At 38.8% G+C, this 20331-nt stretch overlaps 3 protein-coding genes across 8 annotated transcripts; 1 reads left to right on the forward strand and 2 right to left on the reverse strand.

The window, feature by feature from the left end:
• Positions 1 to 9: 9 nt before the first annotated feature.
• On the reverse strand, positions 10 to 6151 carry edc3 (enhancer of mRNA decapping 3 homolog (S. cerevisiae)). Its single transcript, XM_042410993.1, has 7 exons — positions 6003 to 6151; positions 5562 to 5727; positions 5218 to 5444; positions 4783 to 5127; positions 4532 to 4685; positions 3283 to 3500; positions 10 to 3122 (listed from the first exon to the last, which is right to left on the reverse strand). Exons 2-7 carry the CDS (start codon positions 5723 to 5725, stop codon positions 2788 to 2790), a joined length of 1443 nt encoding a protein of 480 aa, XP_042266927.1. The 5' UTR covers positions 5726 to 5727; positions 6003 to 6151; the 3' UTR covers positions 10 to 2787.
• Positions 6152 to 6921: 770 nt separating this feature from the next.
• LOC121896911 (myosin-11-like) lies at positions 6922 to 15550 on the forward strand. Of its 6 annotated transcripts, none has more exons than XM_042410987.1 (22): positions 6922 to 8305; positions 8394 to 8458; positions 8561 to 8837; positions 9049 to 9146; positions 9217 to 9367; positions 9474 to 9599; positions 9698 to 9823; positions 9909 to 10013; positions 10118 to 10258; positions 10348 to 10574; positions 10679 to 10943; positions 11359 to 11461; positions 11634 to 11676; positions 11776 to 11857; positions 12171 to 12251; positions 12346 to 12418; positions 12510 to 12592; positions 12674 to 12772; positions 12878 to 12973; positions 13076 to 13228; positions 14262 to 14322; positions 14754 to 15550. In XM_042410987.1, the coding sequence occupies exons 1-22, from the start codon at positions 8219 to 8221 to the stop codon at positions 14963 to 14965; spliced, it is 2754 nt and encodes a 917-aa protein (XP_042266921.1). In that variant the 5' UTR covers positions 6922 to 8218; the 3' UTR covers positions 14966 to 15550. The 6 variants fall into 6 exon arrangements, with proteins under 6 accessions (XP_042266921.1, XP_042266922.1, XP_042266923.1 ...); XM_042410988.1 differs by having other exon boundaries at positions 11359 to 11455; positions 12343 to 12418; XM_042410989.1 differs by having other exon boundaries at positions 9229 to 9367; positions 12343 to 12418.
• Positions 15551 to 16282: 732 nt separating this feature from the next.
• On the reverse strand, positions 16283 to 19666 carry LOC121897316. The gene is made up of 5 exons (XM_042411724.1): positions 19603 to 19666; positions 18440 to 19446; positions 17698 to 17854; positions 16585 to 16745; positions 16283 to 16429 (listed from the first exon to the last, which is right to left on the reverse strand). The coding sequence occupies exons 1-5, from the start codon at positions 19658 to 19660 to the stop codon at positions 16283 to 16285; spliced, it is 1530 nt and encodes a 509-aa protein (XP_042267658.1). The 5' UTR covers positions 19661 to 19666.
• Positions 19667 to 20331: the final 665 nt, after the last annotated feature.

Below are 20331 nucleotides of genomic sequence, written 5' to 3' on the forward strand. Positions count from 1 at the left end.
AAAAAAAAACAGTAGTGAAAGTTCTTTTTATTAATGTAATCTGTAGACATGACACATGAGGACTGCACAGTATTTTGCACAAGAACCTTGACAGTGAACTGTCCCAAAGTGAAACTTTAGTCCTGTCTAAACAAAACTTGCCACTAGCTATTGACACACAACCATAGCAGATCTGAGAGTTTAGAACATGTAAACTAATTTGATCAACCTGCTCTGAAATATTTTGTCTTTAGAACAGGTATGCGTTCATCACCTCGTGTTTTCTGACTGTTCACATTTTGTAGAGAAATAACACCATAAGGAAATAGTATTTAAGTACATAAAGCTGCCATTACAGCAGAATAAGGAAGAGCCACTGACAGTGTGGTTTCATGGCCCCCTGGCGGCCAAAGATAAACAAAACTCATTCTCCGTTCACATTCAGTAACACTGGCTGATGTTTCCGAGCCAGACTTGTCTCAACAGATGTGACATAACACATCAGGCCAGTGGAATGTTGGAAAAAGGACAAAACCTCTGTGCATGAAAGTAATTTTCACAGAATGAGCGCTTGAACTTTGTGCAGACTAGCAAGTGTGCACAGAGAAAGCACACAACAAATATAACATGACTGTTTTTAATCCTCCTGAGATGTTACACTTAACAAGTTCATGTGTGGAAAATAACACCACACCAAGCAACATATCACAAAGATTACTTGATTTGTAACCTCTACATGTATAGACTGCATAAATTCAGCCTTTTCTAAATTGCAATGACCTTAATAACACAAGATTCAACTCTGTATTAAGGAAATATTGATGTGCACAAGACGTATGTCCAATAAAAGGTCTATAAACACGATTGCTTCAGTTCTGGACACATATCAAATTTTCAATGTGGTTAAAGAACCAGCAAAAGGTGTGACCTTCGTTGTCAAAAATATCTGGCAGTAGAACCTCCATAAACTCCTCCATCAAGGCCTCAAAAAGCAGCACGAAACAATGAGCTCTTCTTTGTTTTTGGACATATTTCACAGTATGCTCTGCAACCATGGTCAATACCAGTAACGGTCAAATACATCAACAGGCATACTCTGTGAAATCAAAAGGGGGAAGGGGAAACTGAAAAGCAACTCTTTTTAAACAATTTCTCATCACAAACATCCAATCTAATTGGTTCACAGAGTGTACTCAGAGCAGGAAGTTGCATCTTGATCTTTTTTTCTGAGTTTAGATTCACTCAAAATGCACTTGTATCCCACATAAACATCATTTATCCTTTAGAAAACACTACTCGTTTTGTCAACCAACAAACCGTGGACATTCAAACCTGTAAGATTGAAATTCAATCGCTTGGTTTGAAACTTAAAGGGCCATTCTGGTGGTTTTGCATGTGTTAGCACATTTATTACTAATCACTTTGATTTCTCACCGTAACTAACCATTTTGCAGACCATTCTACTTCTAGACATTATATTTTGTCAACCTTTCCAAGCATCCACTGGTTTCTATTCATTATTGTACAATATATATATAAAAAAATCTATTGCCACACTCTTGAAACAAGCTTGAGTTGTGTAATATCAAGTGTGCATTAATGCTTGTCAGTGTAATGCAGTGCAGACATCTGAAGTCAAACTGTGCTTAATCTGTTTTACCAAGCAACAATAATACATCATTAGCAAAAACAGAAACTTGATATTTACTGTGAAGTATTACACAATATGACTTATGAGGTTTAGAGTCTGCTAATTAATTTTTTTACAGCACAGTAATAAATGGAAACCAATCATTGCAGAATTGTAGGACAATACGTAAAAATTTAAGCTGTACAGCCTGCAATTGAAAATGATCAGCACAAATGTTAAATATAAATGATTTTAAGTTAAGGAGCTGAAACTTGCAGACAAACTTGTATGGTCCTTTAACTGATACAACTGTACCAAAATTCTGTTTTTCTTCCTCATATCATAACTAAAAGGCAAGATGAGAGGTTTTACATGCTGTGTCATCTTATCAGAGCCCTTATCATCACTGCTTAATTTAACAAGAACAAACAAAACTGGCGATATCTGGATTCTCTCCAGTAGCTGCCCCAGTCAACACTGGTCTAGTCTGAAAACACAGCATTATTAATATAAATCACATCTTCCACATTTGCTTAGATGGAATTCCTCGTGAATATTACAATTTCAAAATATGAAAGCTATCCTAACAAAACATTAGACAACAGTAACTGAGTGCTGCAATGAATGGCATGCAATGAGCAAGGCCATTAGCAATAATAACTATGCAAGTTGGATTTCTGTTGTCTCATCCAGCTTAATGTAATAACAATGTATTCGCGTGTATTATATGGTGGATCCAGATGGCTTTGGATTGAGGTTAGATTACAGTGACATTCAAAAAATAGAGATTGTCCTATTCAATTTAACACCAAGTCATAATATTCCAGATGTATTTTTGAATAACGCGTCTTCTAAATATCTTATAATATCATGTAAACACAGTGGTATCTACATAATTACTCTCCTCAAACCTCTAATGGTGTTGACATTAGTTTTTTCACTAAAAACCTAGATTTGAAATCTTTTCCTATCCCATCCATATGCACTTAGTCCTTGTAAAACTAATGTACCAAACAATGGTCCTTCAGTATGAGGGAAAAGTCACATTCTCATGTTGATGAGTTAGAAACTTAATGGATAAGCTGTAAAACAGTTGAAGCTTTCGAATGTAAGGCGCCAAAACCCAAATGGTCACGGACGGTGAAAGATTAAATCTGTCACAATGACCATTAGTCCCATCATGCAGAATGCAAGGGGATGACAAATTTGCACCCAAAAGGAGAAAGGTACTTAATTCCCACTTCCTGGAACACCTGGCGAGGGATACCTATGTCACACAGGTAAACCCTGCCAGCCCCCTCTGCCAGGGGAAGAGGGAGGCAAAGAGAGAGGGACCACTTGGCCTCGACTGCCTGCCCCTGTCCAATTACAGGAGGGTCTATGCTGAGCACTGGTGCTCGGTTCTGGTTTGCCCAGTCTGCAGCTGCTCGGTACCAAGGCTGATCCATCAGGAATGTGTTCTCATGGCAGTCCAGGCAGTTAATGATTAGGTCCACTGGGGTGTCTGGAAGGTCTGTGGAGTCAGAAAGAAAAAAATTATACTATCTCAAACTAATTCCTGACCACCTCGAATGCAGACATGTCAAAATTCAGAAATTGCTATGTCCTGTTCCAGAAAAAGGATAATCATAATCACAACCTAAAGTAAAATATTAAGTTCAAAATATGCTCACCTTTGATACTTGACACCTGTTTGCCCCCAGTCTTGTTAAAGAGTGTGAGCTCGCTGGTGACTGAGTCGAGCATCTTGACAAAATTGGGTAGAAACAGGATGACCTCCACTTCATGATTGGCCAGGTGACGACCACAGCTGATGCCCTGAGCCCCCTGAACATGAGGGCCACACAACAGCGCCACTGTGGGACGCTGGTGTAAATTTTTTGGAGTGAATCTGGAAGAAACATGACAAAAAGAAAATAAGATGATACACCTTGTTTTTATTTTCTGAATTTAATTCTCTCTAAGCAATCAATTCATGTTTGGCAAACAATAAGGCTCACCAGTATAGAGACCCAAAGACTTCATTATTAAATACATGAATAGGTAGATAATTATATAATATTATAATATTGATAAATACAGACAAAATATGTAACATAACCATAAAATTGTGAAATATTACAATATATTTTACTAACTGAGTTCAATATTATGAAATTTTATTTAATCTTGTTTCTTTTGTGATCATTTATTGATCGTTAGTACATGAACGTTTGGGCTCCCGAAGCCACCAGACAACCTATCTGCGCATCTGATGTTAGGCAAGGATGTCTCTGATATTGAAATCATTTTATTTACCTGTGCTCAAACACTGACATACACACTCTCCATGAGCAAATTGAATCAAAATTACCCAAAATTTTGAATTTTGTTGCATTTAATGATGTACCTGGGTACTAACAGTTTACTGTAAACAGGTTAGTAACTAATTTCTCTGAAAAATGTGCACCATACTGGCCAGCGACAGTTACCCTTGGCACATTGTTTTTCATAGAATACTATGTCACTGGGGCTGCAATTAACGATCATTTTTATTATCAACTTATCTGTCGATTATTTTGTTGATCAATCGTTCCATCTTTTGGTTTCTAAAATGTCAGAAAATAGTTAAAATATTCATCACAGTTTCCCAGGGTGATGTTTTCAAGTTGCTTGTTTTTTCTGACCTAAAGCCCAAACATATTCATTTTACTACCATGTATGACGAAGAAAGCAACAAATCTTCACAATAAAGAAGCTGAAAACAATGAGTGTTTGGCATTTTTGCTAGAAAAAATGTCTAAAATGCTTAATTATCAGAATAGTTGCCAATTAATATTCTGCCAACAGATTAATCAATTGTTTCAACTCTACTAGTAACTTAATGTCATTTAGATATTTTACCAATTATTTATATTGGTGCCAAAACCACTACATGCTTACCTGTTGGGCCCACCCAGCAATGTTAGTGCCATCTGACTGGCACACACTCCTGTCATCTCAAGTCTCCGCTCCAGAGAGAGGCCGTAACGTTCTGCGACCGACAACAGTCGCTTGTGTAGTTCATAGGATATACTGGGCACAACAAGTCCAGAGTCTGAATGGAATAAAATAAATATGTTTATTATAGTTTACATCTATTCACTTGTCCTCATTACGACTTATTTCACTGTTTAACAACATAACACACTTACCAGTGCAGTATTCTTTGGCCCCTGGCTGCGGTACAGTGATCTGTCTGTACACAATTGGTTTGGCCTCCAGGATGTTTTCATCGTGACGGTACCGTGAAGGTGGCTGTTCTTGTGGAGTACCACGTGACCTGGCACCATTACGGCGCTCTGATGTGTCGATCTCTGAGAAAACTGCTGCTTTGTCAAAAAGAGCCAAGTTTCCTTCAAAATCAAAGTCTGTATCCAGGCCATCATCCATACCATCCCCAAAACACTCATCGTCTCTGTGCTTCATTTGGCTGCCACCGTTCTTCACTCCATTCTTTTTTGGTGTGGCTTGGTTTGCCCCTCGACTACTGGATGACCCTGATGGGAAAGTAAACACATTGTTAATCTGTACTCCACAACAGTCAGAGAAAACTATATTTGTTCAGATTTTTAATAAACTGAGCTTACATGAGTTATGTCTTCGACGAAATCCTTTAGGCTGACCGGGAACATCCAGGTGACGGTCTCCGTAGCTTTTGGAGCAGTGCTGAGGAGAGTTTACTTTCTCCAAGGACCTGGGGTCGCCCTTTGGGACTGCAACTGGATTGCTGCTTACTTTTGTAGATGCCAAAGAGCTATTCCTCGTGTTGCCATTTCTGATATCTAATATCTTCAGCTCCTTTATGTCAATGGCACTGCAGCAAAAAAAGGTTAAAATGTATCTTTAGTAACAGAAATTAACGATATCTGTCAGTCAGCAAAATATGACAAAAAGTAACAGCCAGGGGGTAAAACGTTTGTCATAGTTTTACCTGAATGTGACCTCGGGAACAGGGCACTTGACTCCATTATGGAAAGGTTGTCTGAGAGAGATGGTTTGGCTGCACTGGTCCACAGATGACACCTCTCCTTGATAGACGCCCAGTGTTGGTCCACAGTTAATTGACACCAAACTACCCAACCAATCCGCAGCCATGTCTGCACGAGATACAATACAAACATTTGTGAGTTGTTAGATAATATACTGATGATGTGTTACGTTACAGATTAAACCACCGACTTCCTATTAAACGAAATGCGTACTTTTCAACAGTAAGTTACGACATTAGAAATATTAACTACTCGGTGTTAGCACAGCTATGCTAACTGACTAGCGTTAGCGTCGGCCTGTTATCTAGCTAAGTTACAATCTTGCGTTAATTTAAGAAGTACCGACTGTATTTGATTAAAGAGATGATGTTTAAGTTCCGTACCTTTTCAGGACTAATACGAGAACAATGTTTTCAAGAACCTTAAAAGTGCTAGCTTCTTAGCTTTCTTAGCTTCTTGAATGGTTCAAAGCTGCGGCTGCTGCTGTTAGCTTCTGGATTACCACTTCCGGCTTCCGGTTTAAGGCATATTACAAAATTAGAGTTTCAAATGTTTATTTACATGTGACATCTGACAAACTGTTTCCACATACACGAGCTTCTGTTTTTGTTTTGTTTTGCTCTATTTCTTATGCGTAGTCATACAGTATTAACAATATAATCAGTGGTATTCAGATCCTACTCCAACACAAGTAAAAGCCCTGAATTCAAAATGCTACTTAGGAAAAGTACAGAAGTATTATCAGGAAAATGTACTTAAAGTATCACAAGTAAAAGTACTCATTATGCAGACTGGCTTCATTTAGAGTGTTATATTATTATGGTATACTGTTTGTTTTTATCACTTACAAGTACATATAAGAGTATTTTAATGTTGTAGTTCATCAATATGGAGCCAATTGTAGATACTTACTTTTAGATAGCTTACTAGTAATAGTACTGCATCATATTATATAAGGGTATCATGTTTTTTATTATAATTTTTTACTACTAATAATAATACACTTTATTTATATAGCACCTTTCACACACTAATGCAGCTCAAAGAGCATAATGAATTTAAAAAAATGTATTAAATGTATTGAAATGTATTTTTTATGTAAAATCTTAATCTGAAAAGTAATTTGTAAATATAAGTGGTAAATAAATGTAGAAGAGTAAAATTTGTACTTAAGTACAGAATTTGAGTAAAAATACTTAGTACATTCTACCACTGACTGTAATGCCCACTGTACCTACAAACTGAATATATTTATTTTAGTCTAAAACACAAAATGTGCAATACATTTAATTCATTACTGTATATTTGAACAGGCTGTACTGTATATATATAAAGTAACTTTTTTTTTTACCATTCAATATTTATTTCAGCACTCTGTGCACTCTCTACATCTTTGCACTATTTGTATCCTGTTTACAGTTCACAGAAACAGAGAAACACAGAAAGTTTCACTTGCTCATAGACATTCCTTGTATATCACTCTTAAGATTTTTGTGTTGTGTTGTGTGTAAATACATTGAGAGCCACTAAACCGGAATTATTCCTTGTATGCGTAAACATACTTACACATACAGTAAAGATGATTCTGATGTAATTCTTACTGTATGGCAGTTATGAGCATTAATTGGGATGTGGAATATATTTGAAAGAGAGCAGTTCTTCTGAATAATGGTCTGACAGGCGTATGCAAAGAAATAACTTTGGATTTAGTCAGAAGGATGCAGTATTTCACACTGAGCTGCATAGTATTAGCGTTCTTCTATAACCATGATATTATCTCACAACTGATCACATGGCCTATGTCTGATACTAAAATAAATTCCTATAAAAAAAACATCTATAAGAACATAATCATAAAGCATTTTTTATCTCCCTGTGCCTAAAGGCAATCATAATCAATCAGGTCAAATTCACTGTCATACATAATTAATCAGAGTGGGGCCGTGTCTATTCTAATTATTCTTTGGGAGATATTCTTAACAACTCGTGTCAACAGCCAGTCAGCAGACTGAGAGTGAGTTCATGTGGAGACTATGAACTGTGACACACCCACCCAACAGCGTCATGTGTACATTGGTTACCATGGATACTCAGCTCAAGGGCTGTACTCCGAAAAGCTTGCAATCAAAGCTTTGAGGCTTATGAGAAAGAACAAGTGAGCATTGTCAGTGGACAGGAGAGGTTCTCTGCAGCAAGGTACCGTAAGAGAAAGTGTCATTCAATGCAGACTCAACACTTTTATTCTGAACATGTGTTGTGTTTCTTTTCTTAGCTCTTACCATGTTACATTTCAACCAGACATACTTGTATTTTGATAGGGAAAATTATGAGAATTATATAAAGACACGTGGAATAAAATCAATACATTTGTGGATTATAAACACGCTGTAATAACCATGCAGTGTTTCAACTAGTTGTTGACTATCAAGCAAGCAGTGGAAAAAACAAGACACATGTTCTAAGAATAGTCCCATTGCTCAAGCTGCCACCTTTGTGTGAAAATCTATCCCTGTCACTTGGGTAGACGTAGGGAGATGAGGAGTGTAGTCTCTCCCTTACAAAGGGATGTGATTGCTCAGATTTAGGAAGACTCTCTAAGATGTTTAGACCCACGTGCAGGAGTTCAAGTCCATTTTCTCTCACGGATCTCGATATGTGGGACACCAAATCTCGCTTCACAGCCCAGGTAGGACCCAGTTATGCTCTTATTTTGTGGTAGAACAGTTAGAACAAAGTGTAGTTTTTTTTAAAAATGTTGTGATTTCCCTTCTTAGTCCTCAGCATGGTGTGGTATGGCAGCTGTTTCTGGGTCAGGGTTTCTGTCCAAAGTCAACACAAGGTGAGGGGTGAATTATACAATTTTGAAACATCACAGAGACCGGCTGATATAATATTTCTGAAATCAGTGCGGTTTAATAAATGTTGTCTGGTTGTGTTTTAGCACATCTGGCAGCACTAGTGGCTTCAGACAGAATGGTCCAGGTATGAGGAGATGGCAGTCTCTGTCCTATCTGGCACCTGAGGGTGCTCCACGGTCTTTTCTAGGGGCTGAATTGCGGGCTGCTCAAGGTGAAAGTAGCTATAGACAATCAGAGCTGATGGAATGGATGCGGGATGTTTATGAGCGTCTGGACACCCAGCTGGACCTGCTGAAGTCAAGAGACGCACAGTTGAACTATAACATAAGTACTGCACAGCTGCTTGACATGAAACATAAGGTGAGGGAGTTTAAAGAGTTAAAAGGTTTAAAAATCAATGGAAACAAATGATCTACATTTTTTGCTTTGAGTTTTTGCATTTGTTCCTCTCTTCTTGCCTCTGGATATTTTGGTTTTGACAGATTGTTTTACAGCTATAGAAGATTGAACAGTGTTGAGTTGTGTTTTAGTGGTACACAGCCTCCTCTCATCCTGCACTCATGTGTTACAGCAGCAGGCAGAGGCGATGAGCGCTCTTGAGCAGGAGAATGAGGCAGCTGAATTATCCCCATTTGAAAAGAGCTGGCAGCGTAGAGAGCTCCGTAAAAAGTAAGTGCAGCCAAAGACATGTAAAAGGAAAATTGAATGACATAGAAATGACTGAATATCTCATGTGAAGTTCACTCTCAAGGTTCCAACAGATGGAAAAGGACCTGCTGCAGATGAGGTCTACCTTGAACAGAGGAAGCCATGTTCAATCTGTTTCTCCTGAAAAAACTTCTGTCTCACTAAGTACATTACCAATGAATCAAGAAGACTTAAACATACAGGTGTGTAAGCTTTATGTGTCATGAAAGTAGATTTGTGTTGTAATAAAAAATGCATTATTTTATACATTCTTACCACTTACTGCTTTTATCCATGGCTTTAAATTAGGAGAAGCAGAAGTCTGACACAGAGATGTGCAAGCTGAGAGCAGCTCTGAGAGAGTCTGAAGCAAGAGCAAAGACACAAGAAGAAGAGCGAAACAATGCACTCCAGAAACTCCAGACCTCTACAGAGGTCAGTTTAAAAGCTAAAATGACAAACCCACACTGCAGTCATCTGTTGCCCAGTCCTTTTTAAAATTTTGTTCCATATTTTTTTCTGTGCTCCTATAGGTGCAGAGGACACTGCTGAATCAAATGGAGGAGATGATTCAGAGGCTTAACAACACTATGCAGAACCACTCTGATGTACAAGAACAGTTGAGTGAAGCCAACAACAAGATCAGCCAAGCATGTCTGGTCAGTTTCCTGTCTCATATTCAGTATTAATTCATGCGATATGGTAGAATTTTACAAAGGAAATTTGTTTTCTAATTCTGTTCAGGAAAAAGCCATCTTGTCCACTCAAGTGCTAAAGCTGGAGGACAATATAAAAGAACTGAAAGCCAGTTTCTCAGGGGCTCTGTCTGACAAAGAACACTTGATCCAGGTATCATATCTTTATTAATTTAATCTACAATAACTGAGATTTCTAAGATCAAAATCTAATACTTTAGGATTGTGTCAAGGTTATTTTGCCTGTATCTCATGTAGGAGGAGAAAGCAGATCTGCAGCAGAGGGAAAAGATCCAACAAGGCTCAGAGAGTTGTGAGCTCCATGTTCATCAGGCTGATTCTCACAACAGCAAACAGGAAACTGTCCTGATGAAGGAAGAAACAAAGGCTCTCAGAGAGGTTAAATCTTTAAGTGGAGGTGGTTTTTTTGAGTTTTGTCATTGCTGAATTTTTAGAATTAATTTATCCTTGTTATGTCTTTATACCAGGTAAATGAAAAGCTTACATGTGAGCTTGAAATGGTCAAACAGAGACTGGAGATGTCACAGTCCCAGCTACAGGAGCAAACATCAGAAAAAGTCATGAACACAAAACAGATCGCAGATCTGAAGGCAGAACGCTCTCAGCTGATCACAGAAAGAGAGGAGCTTCTCATCAAAATTAATGATGGACACAGAGAGCTAACAGATTTGAAGGAAAAGTGCCATCAGCTTGGGTGAGATAGTGAACAAGCACTCTTTTTCAGCATTTTTAGACCGTCCTTCTGTAAAACAGTAGAAGCATCCTCTCTTTACTGAAACCTTGCTTCAATTTCTCCAGGGAATCGTTGGAAGCTTTAGAATTAGAAAAACAGAAACTGCAGGATAGTTGTCTGTCTTTGGAGGATGAGGTCCTTGCGAAGGAGGAGAAGCTCCACCAGCAGGAGGACGAATATCAGAGGCAAGATGCAGCGAGGGTCCAGAAAATCGAGGAGCTGAGAGCTGTGGCCTCAAACTGGACTGAGAAATGGCAAAAGGTGGCTTTAACCCTGCAGTCCACACAGGAGGAGATAGAAGAGCTTAAGAAGAACAACTCCAGAAATAAAGTAAGACCATGTCTTTACTCTACAGCTGTGTATTCAGCTACATCTAAATGTATTCATTTCAGCTCCAAGTGCAAAACAGATGACAACTGAGATTGAAAAGTTAAGAAAGAGGGCCAGAGAGACAAGTGATACCATATATTGTAAACCACCAAATCCAAACTAACTGATTGCTGCCTAAATGAACCACTTTTTTTCTGATAAAACATATTTTCCTACTCAGAGAAGAAGCTAGTACTTAAGCCTAGTTTCCTAAGATTAGGGCACTGAGATGATCTTATTGTTAAAGATGTACAGCACCAGTCAAAAGTTTTGACATCACTTCCAATTCACTTGAATGAAAAAGTGAATCCAAACTTTTGACTGGTACTATAGTAGATAAATATGGGTTGTTTAATGATATGTTTTTTTTAAACAGAATGAATCTGACTTACTGCTAAGGGTTGAGCTTGAAGCATGCAAACAGGAGCTGGAGTTGGAAAGGAGCAGGGGTCAAGCGCTGTTTCAGGATAAAGGTAAAGGTTAATACACTTCTTCTCAGGCTTTTTTTCCACTCTTCAGCAATCTGTGGCAACTGTGAAATATTTAACAAGATTACCGACCATGTACAGCAGGCATCCATTGCAAGACAATTTGTCTAGTTTTAAACTCAATCACAGGGGGCGTAACACTGCTCTGACCTTGTATTTTCAGGGGGTGAAGCTGTGCAAACTCAGGACAAGGGCACAGTGACAGAGTGAGTGGATTTTGATGAGATTTTCATCACGCACCGTCAGCAAATGCTCAAAATTGAATTCCGTGATCTATCTCTTCATCTGGCTCTCTATTGTTTTAGCCTCAACATATCATCACAGACTGAATCCTCTTTGTTATGGAACCCACCATCCGTCTCCAGCAGTCAAAACAAAAGCGCTCAGGTTAGAAATTGTTCTATGATCCTCCTCCCCTGAGCTTAATTTTGTCACGTTTTGTTGAAAGCAGCTTAGAGTAAAGGAAAATAAAGTCTGTAACGATGGATTTATATATGTTTACATTGATGTATTTTTATGTGATCACATATTAACAGTAAATCCAAGTAAATAGAGTCTAGAAATAAATTTCATGATTAACAGATGTGTCTACAAAGCAGTGAGGCTCAAAGGCTGAAGCAGAAACTGGCAGACAGAGAGAAGAATAACTGATGGAAAAGTAAGATTTTTTCATCTAACTGGCTGATTGTTTCAAGATTAGGAAACTCTGAAGAGTTTAGAAAGGCTGAGAGGGACAGAAAAAACTGAGGGCCAAATCAATACTTCTGCTCTGGAGCTCAAGGTGCAGTTACATCATCTTCAGCAGGTGTGTTAAGAGGGGAATTAACCAGCACATCTCACCTCTTTTTATCCTCTTTTTTTTGTCATGACAGGAGATGAAAAAGGCTTCTGGAGACAATCAAGATGAAGGGGGCTTGACCTCTGACACACTGAGGGCCCAGCTAGAAGGTATGAACTTGCTTTTAAAAAAACTACCAGATAATGTGTTGATTTTACTCACCGGTTAAGCTCTGAAACTACTTCCTCCATATGGTCTCAGAGAGCAGGAGGAAGGCAAACCACCTGGAAGAGGAGAAAACACTGGCAGTCCAGAGGCTTCAAACACTAAGGCAGCTTTACCCGGTAAAGTTCATAAAAAGGACACTTCTAAAGATGGCCTCCTATGGTGGAGGACATAATAACTGACAGACTCCTTGTCCACAGGTTAAAAATGAGAACTCATCTGTTGATGGCAGGAAGTATAAAACTGTCTCCCCAGTTAATGTAGAAGTGGACCAACAGAGGAGGATGGTCACTGAGCAGGTAAAAACATGATTTCAGCTATTTTTTTAATCTTTTGTAAATGACAAAACAAAATCATCATAAAGGAAATTCTTTATCCTGCCACAAATATCTTACAATTTTTAGTTAAAGAGTCTTTTTAAGGAGCGAGAGGCAAAGGAGATTGCTCAGACTGGAGCCAGGCCACTCCAAGACTGGACTCCATCTTCGAATAATATCAAGGTTAGAAGCAAATCAGAACTGAAAAAAATATGAGAATTGTGATCACCAAACAGTGACAGCTATGACATGGATTATACTAAAAGCTGTGTATTTTTCATTCAGAGTGCAGTGGAGAGGAGGAGCTGGCATCAGGGCTCTGGTTTGATGCCGGTGTTTGAAGAGGACGAAGAGAGCGACGACTGGTCAGGAAGGGAGGAGGGAGAGCCAGCAGAAGAAGCACAAGCTGAGACAAACATCCACAGCCAGAGCCTCCAGGTTGTAAACGCTTTAATCAGAGTGAAATGGGGTTGGCCTAATGGAAAAGTGAGAATTACAATCACCCATAACAGCCAGTGTATACATGCATATGTCTAATGCGTTCATATATCCTATTGAACCTTCAAACACCAAACCTCTACCAGCACACTCATTACAGATCCACCTAAATGACTACAACATCAACATAAAGCCTCCAGCCACTGCACCACTCAAAAGATCATCTATGTTTGTCTGACTGCAAGATGATGTTTCATAAATGATGTATTATCATCTGCAAGAAGTGCAAATTAATATCATTAATGGCATGATGGTGGGACACAGATTATATCATGATATTAAAGGAGCTCGCACCACATTCACTCATTACATAGACATACACACATATGTGCAGACACCACTAATCCCAGTTTCTGCTTTAATCAAAGAGCATACAGTAAAGGGGAGGGGAGTGGGCCTCGCTGCATGATCACTTTTCACGTTCTCTGTGAAACATAGTTCAACTATAATCTCACATATGACTCTTTCTACTCTGAAAATAATCGGATTTGAAGCTGAGGAGTGAACCGCTCAGCTGGAACACATCTGACTCAACCATAAGAGGATAGGAAAGAGATATAGTATGTCGCTGTCTTATAGTGAAGGCCTGTGGCTGCCATGATGTGACAACAGTTAGTGACATCCAGACAAAATATGAAAAAGTCTGTTTCAAAGTCATTACAAATTCTGAGAGGTACGAAGAGCTGATACATATGAAATTACACTGAAACAATTAAAGAAATCACAAATTCAAAGTCTTCTAAAAACTACAGACAAAAAGGTCAAACAGAACGTTATACTTCACGGTCAAATCTTGCACTTCTTCTATGGCTACTATTAAAAATTATAAATGTGAAAATGGACACAAATATACTTAAGGAAGCATTCAATAAAATAAAAACACAAATATGTCCAACAGAGACTTACAGCACACAGAAAGGTGTGCAATATGAAGATGAATTGAGAGATCTGAAACCATTCTTTCCTCTACCAGATGTCAGCTATGAGTGCAGAAATCAACAATCTGAAGACAAAAAATGACAATCTTCTGCAAGGTGAAACTGTGCATGAGTCAATGTAATCAGTAGTATAGATGTGTGCTGTAATGTGTGCTGTGTTTATAGTTTAGAGCCTTTGAGGAGACTACGGGATTCATTTCTTTATCTTAGTCAGGGAGATATCCACAAATGCCACATTTACGTGCCTAACTGGACTTTTTTTTTAAACTATTTTTGTTAAGACGGATAATCTCTTTTAGTGGATAAGTCCCTGATTTGGATTTATTTGCCTTCCTTATCTATCTTTGCTTTCCATCCTCTGCATGTGTAGACTACTAAATACAGTACCAGTCTAACGTTTTGACACACTTTCTCATTCAAGGGAATTGGAAGATGTGTCCAAATCTTGTGACTGGTACTGTAGATTTGACATTTTGAAATATTTACGTTGTTCTAATTATTTCCCCCTTTTTCTTCTTTTGATTCAGCCATAAGGCTCACGCAGCCAATCCGTGACTTTCCAGCTACTGCCGAAAAAGATTCAGACAAGTCCTCTGATGTTGGAGTGCCAAGCCTATCTCACTTTTCAGATGAGATTAACCTGCAGCGGAGGTCACCTTTCCTCTATCCTGATGGAATATTCCTGGCTGAGCTTGTAGATATCTGTAGCCCTGATGAAGAAGGAGAGGATGAAGACTGAGCCTTTTGCCTTGAACAAAATAGTTGAGGCTTCTGCTATAAACAAGTCAGTACACTGACAGAGGGCTGCACCAGCCAGCTTTATGCCTAAGAAGAATCTAGCAGTTTTTTTAACTCAAATTTTTCCCAGTTTGGGATCAAAAAAAGTACATCTATCTTTTCTCTTATATTCTTGTACTGAACTATTTTATTTAATTTATTTTGTTGGGTCTATTTTTCTATAGATATATATTTACTATAGAGATATATGCATTTACTGTTCTCATGCAATGCCTGGATAACCTGCTGATGTGACACAAGAATTTCCCAATTTGGGATAAATAAAGTATCTATCTATCTATCTATCTATCTATCTATCTATCTATCTATCTATCTATCTATCTATCTATCTATCTATCTATCTATCTATTTATAATCTCTACGAGTTAAAAACAATCCTCAAAGATGGTGGATGAATGACGGATGCCCTTTCACCCTACGTAAAAGGATTTTAATGTTTTTGCATGTTAGTTTAACAGAAAATGATGAAAAGTAAAATACAACAGCAACAGTTTGAACATTTTTACTGATGGTCATGTTAATAAAAGTCACCGAGCTATCTCAGGCAAAAGTGTTTTATTGAGGTGGCATGATATGGTTCTTCATTTTTACATTCAGAACATCCCACAGCCAAAAAGTAGGTTTTAAACTTTGCTTAAGGAATATGTGACATAACAGATGTACAATAGAGCATATAAAGTACATTTGTGTGTATTACATGCTACTCAAACATCAATTGAATAACAGACTGTGTTATAGTTACAGAGAGGGACTGAATACTAGAACACCTCTCTAGTATTTCTGGATACTGACCGTATTGTTATATTGTTGATGTTTAAATACATTGTTTTCTTCTGTTTGCTGGCAGAGAAACTGAATGGTTGAAAGTATTTCAGTTGTATTTTCACTTGACTGGTTCTCCAAAATTATATGAGATCAGTTTGGACCTGCAAAGAATATTCTAAGTAACATTTCACAAAAACATCTGTTAGCCTACAAACTCTGAACTTACACTGAACTCACATTGTTTAGCCTCACTAATTAGTCATTTGTGTGCTTATAATACTTTCCTACGGGAGAACTCACAGGTTTGATACATGGAAATAAGGCCTTTGTAGATATTTTGTTGCACAGATACAAAGCTAGTTATCAGCTGTGTGCACTCCATGGCAAAGGTGACCTACTGTATATTAACATATTTTGGATACCCAGTGAGTTCATACAGTACGTCTAATCCACTGGTCACAAAATAATCTTCCCAGTCTGTGACTGAGCTCTATTATAGAGGTTCTGGTTGAACCGTGTGCCAGCGTGTCTGCTCCACCTGCAGGCTGCACATGTCTCTCCAATGAGCTCGTCCTGCATCTGCAGCCCTTGCACCGATGAGGACTCGACCAAGAACTTTGCCCTCTGAAAGCACCTGATTCTGTCACATAAGAAAGGAAAAGGTTGAATTGTGCTATTTTACTCCACAAGACAGGTAAAATACAATTAAATTAGGCTACTCATGTCAGTTTACTAAATAAATGATAATTTGATTACATTTTAATCTGTGATTTTATGCTCCCAAAGCAATTTTACCTGCATGATTATGAACTCCAGCGTGAGGGGCAGGTGATGGATGTCTCCTGGAGGCAGGTCAAACAGGAAAGAAGTGTTCCACACAGTACATGGTCCACCTTTAGTTCCTCTGCTGCTGATCACAACCCCCTCATGGTGCAGATTGATCACCACCTGGTAATCTGTAAACAATACATAAACTTTGTAAAGTCCGGAAAAAATCTTTTGTGTGATAATCAATTAAATATGAAAACTGAAAGTCAAATGGACACTGGACAGCAGTGGCTCTCTCATTGTTTACATATGAACAAAATTAGAAACTACAGTTTATGGCAGGTGTCAATTACAATAGTCCTTCCCTATAATCCTTAATATAGTTTTTGGGGTTTTTTTTGTTTTCTGGATTAAGTCTTTGTAGTCACAGACAAGCATACGTTTTTACAATTTTCAATCAGGGATTCTTTTACTTATTTAGATCTAAAACACACTTATAAAAAGGTGGAAATGTAGAAATTATACCACACAAGAACATTATTAGATGTGATTAAGTACAAAATAGAGGAAGAATACATAAAAGAAAGATTTTTTTCTTGTCTCTCTCCATTGCAATTCAACTCTGTCTACTCTACTCTGTCTAAATATCCATTACTAAGTACTTTCAAAATCTGATAGCGATGAAGATTATGTCCCCAAGTCAGGTTTATGTGACATATTGTACATGAAACAGATATCATAAAATCTAATGGCTCTGTGCACAGGATGTGCTTGTCTGCAATAAAAATAATTCCTAGACAGGCTAATGCAAACAAAGATTAGATTTGTCAGATCAGAGATCCAGAGGAGATTGGAACATTTTCCTGAGGATTGTGAATAGTGAAGGATTAAACCACAATGTCATTAAAAAAAAGGGATGATCTCCCGCTGTATTCCAGTCCTGTAAGACCTAATTTAATCCCCTAAACATTAAAAGCAAACATAGGGAATTATTTTACCTCTGCCCCTGAAATGCAAAGGTTAGTTCTGCCAATGCAGTTTACATAATGCCTCTATACATGATGTCCTTATAGGATTCCTAAATCAAATACAATTTTTATCAAATTCATGTAGCCAGATGTCATTAAACGCTGGGTTTACCTGCTACGGCTGGCGTGTGAATGAGGTTGTCGAGGTTATCTGCTCTGAGGACTGTGACTTTGATTTGATGGGCCAGAGTCTGATACTGAAGCGAAATGAAGATCTGTGGAGGACAGCTAAGCCCCTTACAGATCAGTGCATCCTGGGAGATCAGACTCTGCAGTCAAAGGGCAAAAGTTCAGAGAGCAGAGAGGGAGACTTCAATCAGGAGGAAATGTAGCAAGAGGCTTTTGCTTTGTATTGTAACATCACTTAAATTACCAGAGGAAAAAAAAAACACTGTAATGATACTCACAACAGAGATCAAGCTCTCGTGTCCTTATGCAACATAGCAAAATAAAAATCTTACCCAAAAGACTTAATTTGGCTCCATTTCTTTGTCTCCTGCTTGTTTCAATAGATCATTTTAATTGGAAACATCCATGTAAAGTCCACCTCCACTCAACTTGCTCAACTTAACTCTAAGTTTAAGATGTTTGCATATGAGCATAATGTGTGACATCACAACTATTTTGGAGCCAATTGTGGTCAAATATGCAATTTACACAGGTGTGATGTGGAAACTTGAAGCCTCCAGCGCATTTTTTCAATGAGGAAGGAGAAAAGAAATGTATTTCAACTTTTCTGTGTGGAAAAAAACATATTTGACACAAATTATTATTCCAAACAGAGTATATTCATATGTCTGGAGGGGATCTTTAGTCATAACCTTCTCACATACATTAATATAATAGACCACTACCTTTTTTAGCTTCCATTTGTTTGGGTTAAGCTCTCTCGTGAAATGGAATGCATGTCCTGCTTTCCAGTCTCTTCCTCCACACTCGGCCTCCAGCTCACCCAGTGTGGTGCCTCTCAGGCTTGGTGGTTCCCGTGTGTATACAGCTATTCTGAGAGTGCACTTTTGGAGCTCCTTCACAGAGCTCACCTTCAAAGTCAGCACCCGGTTGTTGGGCTCAGGGCTGAGGCTGCTTTGGATTGAGGCTTGTATGGGACAGGGGTACAGAGGCGGCAGGCTACCCAGCACAGACACATCCTCTAGTCTGTGGGACATCCCAGTGAAGCTGAGGACAGTGACGGTCAGGGTTTGTTGCTCTGGAGAGAAGGCCATAGTGAAATGGAGGCAGGGTGATATTGGCTGTTTGCAGCTGGAGCCGTAGCTCAGTGGAACCAGTGGGATTGGTTCTTCAGGCATAGAAGGAGAGACAGCACCGGGGCTGGTGAGTCTGCTGTGTTCATTGTAAGATATACTATCCCCAGTCACAGTGCAGCGTCTCTGCAGAGCCTTACATGTTTTGGAAAACAGTCCCAGTTTGGGAAATGAAGGCAGGGAACCATGGCTGGGATCTATAGGTTTATATAGAGGTGACGTTAGTGGTGGTGTGCTGAGGCGGCGCAGCGAAAAATAAGATTTTGACTGCTCTTTTCTCTCAGAGGCAGTATGCCCTCGATTAGAGAACGACAGAGAGCTAAATTCACCCTCAGAAGGGGCAGGACTGGAGAATGTGGAAGGGTACTCCAGTGTATCTCCATCCAGCTCCTCATATTGCTGCCTGGACATTGTCGTTGCAGGTGAGGGAGGCGGATTCTGGGCAAAGGCCACAGGTTCAGCAGGAGTTGGTGCTGATGTCACAGGTTCTTTGTCTTTTACTGAACAAATTTGACTTGTCCTCCAACACAGAATACATCCCAGGATCAAACACAGGCAAAAAATGATCAGTCCAACCAAAAGAAGAATTTGGAGGTGAACTGTAGACATAAGAACAATGATAATTAGATGGAATTACATGTAAAAAAAAAATACTTATAATTTATCCTCATACAATCCCTGGATTAAATAACAGTACATGTATTGTTATTGTTTTACCACAATTGCCTGAGAGGATAGACTCTGTAAGTGCATACCTTCCAATTGTTTGGTGAAGAGGACCTGCACAAGAAGCCAGAAGAAGAGTATGACCATGATGCCTTCGATCATACCCTTACAGCAGAAGAGCAGCACAGACTGCCAGAGAGGCTGGCCTGGGTACTCCTCATCATGGTAAGGCATGGTGTCAAAAAAAGTGCAGAGAGTCTGTATAAGCCTGTTTTAACAAATCATCCACAGAGGCACAGAAATCCCAGTAAAAAAGATCATTTGCTTGACTGATAAAAATGCATTCTGGCATTCAATCCTGGAGATATCTCCTCATGTATTTCTGCTTCAGAAGATCCATCAAAGCCATGGTTTTGGAGTGCTGAAGTCACAAAGGCACCAACATATCTGCATGAGCTCCCATCTAAACATCTTGAATATTTTGCATCACAAGTTGCAGGTTTGAGCAACAAAATGAGAAACAGAACCTGTACATTAAAGGATGTCCCCAGATTTCAGAAAAAGGATTTCTATTACAGGATGAACCTCTTTCCACAAATTATAATCAAGTGTCTTTCCCTGTTCAAAGCTGGAAAATAAATCTCTCCCCATACAGTATTCCTATAGTCTTGTCCCAGGACAGTGATTTCCTCATCTGCAGAGTGATTTGACCGGTATTATTCCTCCCTGGCGGGCGGGGACCGTGGGCGGAGATATCCATCTCATAATACCCCTCATTGTGCCTGCAGCATCTTCTACAGTGTTCCAGATGCCAGTCC

The sequence above is a fragment of the Thunnus maccoyii genome, chromosome 5 (assembly GCF_910596095.1).
Source record: "Thunnus maccoyii chromosome 5, fThuMac1.1, whole genome shotgun sequence".
Classification (NCBI taxonomy): domain Eukaryota; kingdom Metazoa; phylum Chordata; class Actinopteri; order Scombriformes; family Scombridae; genus Thunnus; species Thunnus maccoyii.

Bases quoted from the DNA above. Each gene is read 5' to 3' on its own strand.
- LOC121896911 (XM_042410987.1), top strand. From the start codon at position 8,219: ATGTTTAGACCCACGTGCAGGAGTTCAAGTCCATTTTCTCTCACGGAT. The intron at 9,600-9,697 runs GTCAGTTTAAAA...GTGCTCCTATAG, and splicing joins AACTCCAGACCTCTACAGAG to GTGCAGAGGACACTGCTGAA. The intron at 11,462-11,633 runs GTTAATACACTT...TTGTATTTTCAG, and splicing joins GTTTCAGGATAAAGGTAAAG to GGGGTGAAGCTGTGCAAACT.
- edc3 (XM_042410993.1), bottom strand. From the start codon at position 5,725: ATGGCTGCGGATTGGTTGGGTAGTTTGGTGTCAATTAACTGTGGACCA. The intron at 4,686-4,782 runs GTAAGTGTGTTA...TATTCCATTCAG, and splicing joins GGCCAAAGAATACTGCACTG to ACTCTGGACTTGTTGTGCCC. The intron at 3,501-4,531 runs GTAAGCATGTAG...TGTTTCTTCCAG, and splicing joins TTGCTGGGTGGGCCCAACAG to ATTCACTCCAAAAAATTTAC.
- LOC121897316 (XM_042411724.1), bottom strand. From the start codon at position 19,660: ATGGTCATACTCTTCTTCTGGCTTCTTGTGCAGGTCCTCTTCACCAAA. The intron at 19,447-19,602 runs GTATGCACTTAC...TTATGTCTACAG, and splicing joins CTTCACCAAACAATTGGAAG to TTCACCTCCAAATTCTTCTT. The intron at 17,855-18,439 runs GTAGTGGTCTAT...CTTTGACTGCAG, and splicing joins ACAAATGGAAGCTAAAAAAG to AGTCTGATCTCCCAGGATGC.